The 11,866-nt window shown below is 41.0% G+C and overlaps 1 protein-coding gene across 1 annotated transcript; it reads left to right on the top strand.

Moving 5' to 3' along the window:
- Positions 1 to 1,015: 1,015 nt before the first annotated feature.
- LOC120304311 lies at positions 1,016 to 10,987 on the top strand. Its single transcript, XM_039334714.1, has 4 exons — positions 1,016 to 1,544; positions 4,512 to 4,590; positions 8,303 to 8,363; positions 9,178 to 10,987. Exons 1-4 carry the CDS (start codon positions 1,143 to 1,145, stop codon positions 9,302 to 9,304), a joined length of 669 nt encoding a protein of 222 aa, XP_039190648.1. The 5' UTR covers positions 1,016 to 1,142; the 3' UTR covers positions 9,305 to 10,987.
- The last annotated feature ends 879 nt before the right edge of the window (positions 10,988 to 11,866 follow it).

Here is an 11,866-nt window from a genome sequence, read left to right as displayed (position 1 = left end):
TTAGTGTTGTTTATTGGGCCCACAGGCCAGATAAAGGATCTGATCTTTCTGAGATTACAGAAAGATCTGCTGGTTGGCTGGAGCCCCCCAGAGGCACTCCATGTTAGAAATATGGTTGAGTGATAGAAAAGCCAACACAGTCCTAGGCTGTGTTAACAGAGGGATAGAATCAAGATCACATGAAGTACCGCTTTACAATGCCTTGGTAAGACGACACTTGAAATATTGCATCCAGTTTTGGTCACCATGATATAAAAGAAGATTTTGAGACTCTAAAAAGAGTGCAGAGAAGACCAACAAAGAATATTGTGTCTACTTCTTGTACTTCTTTTAAAAAAAATGATTTTGATTTTTAGGAAAGTCATTTGCTTCAAGACGTTTGGAGTAAGTTTGGCCCAGACTCTTCTGGCCAAAAGACCCTTCAACCTGTCCTTCCCACTTTCCATCCTAAATTATAGGCCTGCTCAATACTTTTGGACTGACCCCCAGGAAATCAGATTTAACTCTGAGGCGCAGTTGTGGTGCCCCTGAATCTTTTGGACTAGTTGTCCCAAAGATGCTTTTTCATGAGGCAACTGGACTTTCTTGTTTTTCCTTTGAAGACGTTTCGCTTCTCATCCAAGAAGCTTCTTCAGCTGCCTCGTGAAAAAGCATGTTTGGGACAACTGTGCCCTGAATGACTGAGAATCTCCATAGCCATTTAGTGCATGTGAGAGTTGAAGAAGCATCTTGGATGAGAAGTAAAACATCTTCAAAGGAGAAACAAGAAAGTCCAGTTGCCTCGTGAAAAAGCATCTTTGGGATAACCATGACCGGGGTGACTGAGAATCTCCACAGACTTTTGGACTATGCTATATGCCGGCTCACAGGGCAAGGTTGGGGAAATTGGCCATTGCGGTGCCAAAACCTCAGCAGCACCAGCTGGCCCATCTCCAAGGGGGAACAATCGCCCTCTCGCCCAGGCACCTCCCCCCTTTCCCTCCCTCGACATCCAATCGCTTTCCCCCGCCTCGGAATGTGGTTCTCTCACTTTCGATTCCGCTTCGGCTGGGCTTTGACGCGTCTCCTCTGGCGCCAAACGGTGCGGTGTGCGCACCGGAGAGAGAAGCGGGCGGCGAAGCGTTTGGCTGGATTTCTTCCCGATGGGTAAACAGATCCCCGACGTCTGCGGGCCCCTGTCCCCGAAGGAGAAAATGCAGGCTGACAAAAAGGGGGCGACTTGTTACACGGGCATGAAATATAGGATTTGCTGCGGGGTGCTCGTTGCCCTCCCTTCCCTCATATTCCTCGTTTTTCTGAGTTTGTACCTGTCGTCCCTCTATTCGGATCCGGTCAGGCAGGTGAAGGAATGCCAAGTGGAGCTGCAGAACCGAACTTCCCACATGCGGGCTAGCCTCGACTTCCTGGGGAAGCGCGTGGAGGAGACGGATAGTGACCTGGAGAAGGCGAGGGCCGAAAGAGACGGGCTGCGAGCCGAACTGGCAGTCGCTAACCGGAGCCTGGAGAAGACTAGAGAGGACTGGGGCTCCTGTCAGGAACAACTGGTAAAGCAGTCTTTTTACTACTACTACTACTACTACTACTACTACTACTACTACTACCACCACCACCACCACCACCACCACCACCATCACCACCATCAAATTCTAACGTGACCCTGTTAACAGGTTGGGGATGTACTTTTTTTCCCCCTCACCAGTATTAAGCCGTAGTTTATTTTATTACGTTGGCTTGGTTTGATTAATTTAGGAGCCTTTCCTAGATATGATTTGACTTGTTTAATTTAGGAGCCGCCCTAGACAGTCCAGACAATTTTGGGTGAGTCATAGTATAACAAACAATAAAATAGAATATGAATAATTAAAAAAAGTAAAATAACAATAAGAACAAGATGGCGGTCCAGCCAACAACACATAACCCCCCCCATCTCCCTGTATTTGACATGCACACACATCCCTCCCCCATGAAATAGATCAGGCTAATAATGTGTGCCTGCCCCCCCCATCAAGAAAATTAAGTATATGTAGGTTTTCCAATTTTCAGTTGTTCTCTCTGATTATTTTCAGTAACAATGGTTAGATTTGGCCTGCTGGCTACGGCTTGTAGTTGAAAACATCTGGAGGGTACCAGGTTATCTAATTCTGGCATAACCTCTAGGCTTCTATCTTATGAGTTGATAATCAGGCATAATCAGGCCAAGGATCCATGCAAGGAAAACTGCAAAAGTCAAAACAGGAAAGCTTGATAGATGATGACTGCCTGGAACTGATTTATCTCCTTTTGCCCTTCCTTGGTTTCCTATAATATTCGCATTTTCCCCCATGATGTTTTAATCCTGTAGGCTAGTTTGAAACTTTTATTAATTGAATAAACTTAATATTATTTTTGATTATTACAATACTTGATTTAAAAATGGCTGGCCCTCCTTTTAGATGAATCATTTCAGGCAACTAGTTTGTTGGCAGGAATTTTAAAAAGACAACAAAAATAATGAAATTATGTATTTAAGATTTTACTGATTAAAATTTCTGGCAAATAAGTTTCCAATATTTGCCATCTGTCTCGGTCTCTATATTGTAAGTACTTTTTAATGGCTACGTTAATTTGCAAAAAGGATAACACAAATTGTAAGAACTAAATAAAAATGGAAAGGATTTCACTTGACAAAAGCAGTAACATTAATCTAACTGCTGAACCTAATAAAATGATTAACAATAAACAATGCTTATCTCCAGTTGTCAGTTGTAAATTGTTGACTGTAGACTTAGGTTGTTGGTTAAGTTAATAATCTAAGAACAAACATAAAGGAAACTCTTGAGCACAAAGCAGATACCTCCAATCTGAGATTCTTTCAATCTGCTAGATGATAGCTTATTTTTCTGACTTGAGGCCATGAAAGTAATTGGGGAATCTTGCCACAAAAGGAAGCTCTCTGCTAGACAACTTTAAATGGTAAAATGGATTGAGAAAAAATCCATTCAAGGTAACAAAACCTATTTTATTTGTCATAAGTGATTGTTTTTATAATGGTTTGATTTTTTTCTCTCTCTTTTTCATTTTAGTTTCCTTGTGCACCATCAAGAATTCTCTAGAATTGAGATAAGCTAGAAATGTTAGAAAATTAATGAAAGCAGATGGATGGATGGATGGATGGATGGATGGATAGATAGATAGATAGATAGATAGATAGATAGATAGATAGATAGATAGATAGATAGATAGATAGATCAAGCATACATCCAAAAATGTAGGAGAGCAATTTGAGTTTCTCAAAATGTTCCTGGTACAAACTTCAGTAGGCTTAAAACAATGGTGAAATTAATTATACTGACTCAGTCATGGCAGGGAGAACAAGCATATGTGGGAGGGAAGGTCAAGTAAACAATCTCTGGGCCTCTTGGTATTTGAAAAAAATCCCTCTTGTCACACACACACACACACACACACACACACACACACACACACACACACACTTTTCCTGAACAGATATTTCACTTTTTTTGAAGTGAATCTTCAGCTATCCTCATAGACTCTGGAAAACCAGCTCTGCCAGGCATGTAGCGTGTAATAACTTCCTGAGAAGACTATCAGGCCATTTTCTCATTTAGAATTCCAAGAATGAAAATACTTAGACTGTCTCAAGGTGCTTTTTCAAAAGGCAACTGGGCTTTCTTTGTTTTTCCTTAAAGATGTCTTCAAGGAAAAACAATAACAAAGGAAGTCCAGTTGCCTTTGGAAAACGCACCTTTGAGAACCATGACCTGAATGATTGAGAATCTCCAAAGACATTCGAAATAAATTTAAGAGGATTACCATTGTGCTATACATACTATTGAGCAGGAGGAGGCGCTATGCAACTGGTTTCCATTGATTACATGAGGTTTCCTCTCATCAGTATGATTTATAGCAGTGTTGGCGAACCTATGGCACGTGTGCACATGCCAGTCGCCCCAGCCCCGCCTCCTCCCGTGGCCCCCTCCTCCCCAGCAGCCCCCCTGGAGGAGAGTCGCCCCGGACCACACAGAGCAGCTGGGCAGCAGGGACAAGACTCTGCCCTCGTGCCCAGCATGCAGATGATGCTGCGGGATATGGGCGTGGCTGCCATGGCACTGCAGGACTGCCTGGGCGATCTGCTGTGGTGGGCCATGGAGGCGTGTGTGGCCCTGCGGGAGGGCGGGGCAGGGGGTGAGTGGGGGCAGAGCAGGCTGGATGGGAATCGGAGGAGGGGGGGTTTCCGCCATCAGTGATTTATAGCCTCTATAAACTATAGAAGCCCCTCTTAAGAGGGAAGATTTTGAGGCTTCTAGTATGAGTTCAAAAGTGTCAATGCTGTTTCTCTCTTGTTTCTGCAAACTCCCAAATTTGCTCCTGTAGACTGTCACAGGGACTTGTGGCTTGCATGATTCTGTTCTTCTGACACATCAAGAGACTTTAGGACAGTAGTCACATCTTAAAAAGAAGGTTCAACACAACAATGTTGACAGATGCCTTTCCTTCTGGTCTCCATCTAGAAAAGTTTGGAAAAGAATGCCACATCCCAAGTGAAGGAAGCTGTCCAGCGAGAAATGGAGAAAAGCAAAGTTGCTGAAGGTGAGATGGACCAGGGTGGATGATAATAGATTGAATTTTGGAAGAGAACTCCTAGATCAGTGGTGGCGAACCTATGGCATGGGTGCCAGAGGCGGCACTCAGAGCCCTCTCTGTGGGCACGCGTGCCGCCGCCCCAGTCCTAGGCAATCAATCACTCAATTTCAACTTCTCACAGGGAAAAAAAAGATCTCGCAAAATTGGAATTGATTGATTGAACTTTTTGTCCCACACCCACCCAATGGGCCACACCCAACCGGCACCCGACGATGCATAAGTGGGTTTTGGGTTGCAGTTTGGGCACTCTGTCTCTAAAAGGTTCGCCATCACTGTCCTACTGTAGATAGTAAATTAAGACAATGGGGAAAGCTTTGTCCCTGCTTAGAACACAATTTGATTGCCCCCAAGTGACATTCTCATCAATACTTTGAGTCACAAAAGACATTACAGCAGAGGTAGTGCAGTGGTTAGAATGTAGTATTGCGGGCTAATTCTGCTGACTGAGAGGAGTTTGATCCTCACCAGCTCAAGGTTGACTCCTCCTTCTATCCTTCTGAGGTGGGTAAAATGAGGATCCAGGTTGTTGGGCGCAATAAGCTGACCCTATAAACTGCTTAGAGAGGGATGTAAAGCACTATGAAGCAGTATATAAATCTTAAGTGCTATTGCTAGTCTGGAAATCATTTTATTTCCTGAATTGGCACCATTGCTGGTGCATGTAGGGAAAGTTTTAATGAGAAATTGTCTTATAAAACCAATGAAAACAGATGTCCAGATCTAAAAAAAAGAGTAATTTATTGGAGAAAGGAAAATATAGGGAAAACAAGAGGAGGCTGCAAGTACTTAGACAGGGCAATGTGCTAAATTATGGAAACTAGAGGCTCTATTTGGCAAATGCTAACAAAATACGAAGACCAAATTCATCAACACTGTTTTAGACAATGGAGAAGATATAGCTGCAAGCTACCTTCCCTTCACCTCATTAAACCCTGATTTTAGTTTTAACATTCTGAAGATTGTATACAGTACCCTAATGTGGGAAGTATTAGAAATGAAGAATGGGGTTTCAATTGGATAATGAGGGTTGCCATTATGCTGTTTCTGAGCCCCATTGCAGAACCCTCTATAAAGGGGAGGTGCTTAGATTTTTAAAACTCTTAAGAACCATAGTGATGAAGCTGATTTACCACCCTAGGTTTGGGGAATTTGCTGATCTGCCCCATTAAAAGTTGTTGGAAACTTCCCCCACTTTTGTGGGGAATTAATAATTTAAAATTTAGTGAAGGGACTCCCAAGGGTGCTCCAATAAGAATAATGGTAGTGTGTCACTTTTTAGGCTGTCCAACTGGAGAATTTTTCACTTTTTTAAATTTTGGAAACTTTAATTAGTGCCATTCCTGAAACAGAAGGAGTAGCAACATAACCCCTGTGCATATAGGGAAAGTTTTAATGAGAAATTGTCTTATAAAACCAATGAAAACATGTCTAGATCTAAAAAAAAAAGAAAGAAATTTATTGGAGAAAGGAAAATATAAGGAAAATAAGAGGAGGCTGCAGTTACTTAGACAGGGCAGTGTCCTAAATTATGGAAACTAGAGGCTCTATTTGGCAAATGCTAACAGAGAATAAAGCTGTGGGGCAACCATGTTTGGCAAAAATACTGCCAAGATGCACAACAAATCCATAACAGCATATAGAACAGCCCTATTTGAAGAAATGGTAGGAATGCATGCAGAAGCAAAGCAGATTTTAATCCATTAGTGAGGGTCATGAGAGCCTGTCAGATTGGATTTTCATAGATGAAATTATAATAAAAATTGTGACAAATGAAATAAAGAATTAAGAGATCCCTTTGAACTGCAAGGCCCTATAGCATGCTTAGCTTATGCCTACAAAAACATTCAGAAAATAGGAACAATTAACAAGGTAGGGACAGACATTGGCCTGTGAATATCCAAGCCAGAGTTCAAAATCTCCCTCTCTCCTATGATCTCCCAGTGAAACATAAGAGCTTAATCAAGGAGATACAGTAGTAACTAGTTTCAATAGAAGAGAATATTTATAATTCAGGGTTGATCTGTGGGATCTTTGGTGCTCTCTGAGCTTCTTTTCTTGAAGATGTTTCATTACCCATCTAGATAACATCATTTGCACTGATGATGTTACATAGCTGGGTAATGAAACGTCTGCAAGAAAACAACCAAGCTTAGAGGACACCAAGGACCCCACAGTAACTAGTTTAGCTTAGCTGATGGTTTATACTTTAATACGAATTTTGTGTGTCTGTGCAGTTGCAGCCTCCACTTGTTTTCCCTTTATTTCCCTTTCTCCAATAAACTCCTTTTTGCAATTCTAGTCTTATAGAATCCGTTTAGGGAGACTGACTTTTCTTGGACAATAATAATAATAATGATAAAGTTGGAAGGGACCTTAGAGGTCATCTAGTCCAACACCCTGCTCAGGCAGGAAATCCTATACCATTTTGGACAAATGGCTGTCCAGTTTCTTCTTAAAAACTTCCAGTGTTGGAGCATTCACCGCTTCTGGAGGCAGGTTGTTCCACTGGTTAATTGTGAAGTTTCTCCTTAGTTCTAGGTTGTTTCTCTCCTTGGTTAGTTTCCATCCGTTGCTTCCTGTCCTGCCTTCAGACGCTTTGGAGAATAGCTTGACTCCCTCTTCTTTGTGGCAGCCCCTGAGATATTGGAACACTGCTATCATGTTCCCCCTCGTCCTTCTCTTCATTAAACTAGACATACCCAATTCCAGCAACCGTTTCTTATGTGTTTTAGCCTCCAGTCCCCTAATCATCTTTGTTGCTCTTCTCTGTACTCTTTCTAGAGTCTCAACATCTTTTTTACATTGTGGTGACCCAAACTGGATGCAGTATTCCAAGTGTGGCCTTACCAAGGCATTGTAAAGTAGTATTAACACTTCACGTGATCTTGATTCTATCCCTTTGTTAATGCAGCCTAGCACTGTGTTGGCTTTTTTGGCAGCTGCAGCACACAATCATGTTTAAGTGATTGTCCACTAGGACTCCGAGATCCCTCTCACAGTTACTACTATTGAGCAAGGTATCCCCTATCCTATACCTGTGCATTTGGTTTTTCTTGCCTAAATGTAGAACCTTACTTTCTTCACCATTGAATTTCATTTTGTTAGATAGTGCCCAGTGTTCAAGTCTGTCCAGGTCCTCCTGTATCTGAAGCCTGTCTTCTGGAGTGTTGGCTATTCCTGCCAGCTTGGTGTTGTCTGCAAATTTGATGAGTTCCCCATCTATCCCCAATCAAAGTCAGAACCCTAGTTTGGTTGCCCTTGATGTACCTGGAAAATCAGAAATGATCTAAGAGTTAAACCCCTCTTTTTTATGGAACTGTAGTCTGATTTTTACCCATTCTATCTTGATGATAATTTGAAGAGGCTCCAGTATCACTTGACTTTGGGGGCACCAAAGCTGAATTACATCTCTTCAGATCTCTAATCACTGGATCAATTTATCAGATGCTTAAGGGGCACTATGGTACTTTCACACATGCTGTGTGAAAGTTTGGAGGGGCAGCATTTAAGACCAACCTTTCAATAATATCAAAAAAAACCTCTTAAATTATGCGTGAATATAAAAGAAAGAAATTGCAGAGAGTGAGGAAAGTCGCTGCAATATAAACCTAGTTTAAGAACAAGAAGATAATTTGTGACTCTTGGTTCCTTTCTTTAGAGGAGATTAAACAGTTTAAGCAACAACTCTCCAACTTACAACAGATGAAGGAACAACAACAGTAAGTACACAAAATTACGATTCTATATATTCACCTTTAAATTTTGAAGAATTTCCCTGCTGGAAATTCTCAAGTAAACAACTGGATGATTCCAGGAAATGTAGAACCAGGTAAGAAGGGGATGTTCCTCTCCTGGTTCTCTCTATAACACTGGTGTCAAACTCGATTGTGTCACCTGACGTATCGCGACGTTTTTTGCATTTGTGGAGTCAGGGTGGGCGTGGCCTGTGTGTGACACATCCTGCAGGCCATCAGTTTGATACCTCTGTTCTACCACCTCAGGTATTTAGAGGTAGATTATCTCCAGATGGGTAAGTTCCTTTCTTGGCTATCATGGCTAACTTTCTTGAATAGCCTGATCACCATTCCATTTACCTGTTAATCTGTTACTTACTACAGTCTGCATAAATTGGCAATCATAAATTTAAAGACCCTCTCAGGTGTCCACAAATTCAAAATTATTTGCCAGATATTGTGAATATTTGCAAAAAATTAAAACACTGTCATTTTCTCACTATTATTTTGTATTATTAAAAATAGTTTTTATCATGAAAAAATATTTTTGTTAATATCTAATAGATTTTACATTGTTCTTTATACATGACTCAATCAGTAAATATTATACATGACTCAATAAGTAAATATTCTGGAAATACATGTATTTTAATTTTTAATACGGTAAATATTGGTGACTATAGCCCATCCAAACAAAAGCTCTTTTGGAGCCCTCCATAATTTTTAAAAGCGGAAAATGGTCTTGAGTGCAAATGTTCAAAAAATACTCTTCTAATGAGACAATGTTCTCTTTCCCCAGAAAGGCAATTCAGCACCTGGAGGATCAGCTCATGAAACATAAACCTGTTGAGCGCTCAGAGGGAGGCCTTCTCCTTGGGCCTTCTGTGGTCCTTCTCCCACTTGTCCTTGCTAGATTCCTCGTCTAATCCATTTGGACTCTGGTCAAGTTGGGGTGGGGTGGGCAAGTGTCAAGCCTCACCCTACTTCATCTGCATAACCATATCCCTTCTTCAGGACAGGAACCTGATTCTGATGCCAGACTTGGATGTTTATCTACTGTGATAATTCAAATCTTGGGCACAGCAGTGGAGTTGCCAAAGCTTGCATAACATTGCACCAACTGTTACATCAAATTTGGCAAATAAAGTTAACTTTTGTTTATGTTAATAACCTGTACCGGGTGAATGTCAAATTGGGACAACTTTTTTTGCTTTCTGATGGTTTTGTAAGGTTTTTGCACTTAACTTCACAAACTGTCTCTGCGCTACTCAGAAATTTCAAAGAGCCAAAAGAAACTCCTGAGCTGAGGTTCCAGCAAAGAAAACAACTTTATTTTGGCCAAGATAGAGTTGGGTAACCTTCTCCCTCTTTGTGGCTGCTTAGAGGGACGAAGGCACACCCATTAGAGATTTCTTCTACCTTGTATACTCTTTCAGAACAAAGAGATCCAGGTCTCTGTACTAGGGGCAAGGAAGCACAGAAAAACAAATTTCAAGATGATGACTCATATACATCAATCTAGGTTCCAACCATAACTCATTTCGCTCTCCCTCCTCCTTATTTCTTGGACCACTGGACTTATTTTGCTCTTTTCATGTAAGTAGTCTCCTGAGCAATCTCCTATATATTTGACATGAGACATTGCTTTTTCAATATATATGAAACACTTGCTTTTATGTAAATAATTTCCTGATATGAAGCACTTGTAAGGTTGCTTGCATGTGAGCAAATCTATATAAAATGGCTACAAACTAACACTACTAATATCAAACTTAAATGTAATAAAATCATAAACATAATAAAACCAAATACAATAAGGTCCCTTCAGTTTGGTGGCTTCTCGTGTTAATGTTCAGAAGACCAAGATACTCTGATCATGCAGAAGGTCTCAGTTTCAACCTCTGTTAACTCTAGTCATGGTGGGAAGAAAACCAACAAGCACATAAATACATATAAACACATGCCTGAAAATGTGGAAAGTTGATAGAAGCTTCAACTCCCCAAGAAGAAGGAATTCAGATTTAATTCCTTATTAAGAGGTTGCTTTAGTAACCTTTCTTAGAGTTCTGAAGTAGAATATATTAAAATATTGGCTAACCAACGTAAGAAAATATTATATGTTGTTTTTTGTAGTTTAGTAGTTATGCACGCTTAGGACAGGAAATGAGTTAAAAGTAGCACATAAGAATCAAAGAACATCTGGTTGAGTAAACAGATAATTCTAATCAAAACCAGAATTGTGGTTAAAACAATCAAGCAGGCAAGGAAATAATCTTGTATAGTTATGCTATATAACAAAACAAGTAAATAGGGCTAGGGGCGCTTAAAGCATGATAGTGGAAGATTTAAACAGAGGTGGAGATGCACGTGAGATGCTTGGTGTTGTGTCTTGAGCCTGCATATGCAGGCTTGGGATGTTACAATGGTCCCGGGCATTGCAGAAGCTGCCTGGGACCAGACTGAGTGGCGCCGTCTTTGCGCACATGCGCAAGGTGCGAAAAGTGCCTGTTGACATTGTGTCAGGGGATCTGGTCATATAAAAAGAGGCCTGCGTGCTTTTGCTTGTTGTTGGTGTTTTGGCTGAAAACGAAATAAAGAGTTGTTCCTTACAAGATGTGTCTTCATCATTCGCCATTATTGGAAGGACTTAACACTTAGGCACTTCGGATAGGCTGTACACCTTGTAATACCCAGCTCCGGGAAAAGGGAATAAATATGTAACCATTTTAATACTTGGGTGTGCCTACTTGCAGGTCACCCGCTCTTGTAAGAACGTAAAATGAAGCTTTTTGTTTTGCTGCTTCACTGACGTGTCTGACTTGAGTTCTTCTGAGCTGTTCCTCTCACCAGGAACTTAATTGGAAATTATGTTCCTTTTTTCCCCTTTTATGCTGGGAAAACAGATTTAGATATTTTAAAATGTTCAAATGCTGAAAGAAAAGTAGCAAGTTCAGTGACTTATAACTATCCATTTAGTGACCGAAGTTACAACAGCACTGAAAAAAGTGACTTATGAATCCAAATAAAACTCCAGGTTCGTTTCCAAAAAGCTTACTGTTTATTGAATACACAGCTTGGTTATGTCGAAGCAAAACTAACTCTGAGGTTCCATCACCAACTCATAGACTTAAACTTTAGTTTCCCCAGTCAAACTCTCAACATCTTACATAATCCATGTCAACAAGTCCAATTTGTTATGGGAACTGTCTGCTTCAAATCCACACCTGTTCTGGTGTCCTTGGCTTCAAGCTCTTACGGTCTGCAGCTGAATCTAAGAAGTTTAGTTTCTCCATCTACCCACTTGAAAGTAACACTTCCCTGTCCCTTAATCTAAAGCAGTGGTTCTCAACCTTTTTAATGCTGCGACCCCCCCAACCGGTCGTAAGTCGAGGGCTACTCAACTGGTGCAGCACCCGTTTGCAGAATGGGACTTTTGGCAGGCTCAGCAGGGCAGAGAGAGCCTAGACAATTCCTATTGGCTTTTGAAA

This window comes from Crotalus tigris, unplaced genomic scaffold (assembly GCF_016545835.1).
Source record: "Crotalus tigris isolate CLP2741 ecotype Arizona unplaced genomic scaffold, ASM1654583v1 scf7180000017633.3093840, whole genome shotgun sequence".
NCBI classification, from domain to species: Eukaryota; Metazoa; Chordata; class Lepidosauria; order Squamata; family Viperidae; genus Crotalus; species Crotalus tigris.
Note: the sequence above shows the minus strand (reverse complement) of the source record. Positions and strands in the feature narration are given on the sequence as shown.

Excerpts from the sequence above, each read along its gene's own strand:
- LOC120304311 (XM_039334714.1), top strand. The coding sequence starts at position 1,143 with ATGGGTAAACAGATCCCCGACGTCTGCGGGCCCCTGTCCCCGAAGGAG. Across the intron at positions 4,591-8,302 it reads GAAAAGCAAAGTTGCTGAAG|AGGAGATTAAACAGTTTAAG; the intron begins GTGAGATGGACC and ends TCCTTTCTTTAG. Across the intron at positions 8,364-9,177 it reads CAGATGAAGGAACAACAACA|AAAGGCAATTCAGCACCTGG; the intron begins GTAAGTACACAA and ends CTCTTTCCCCAG.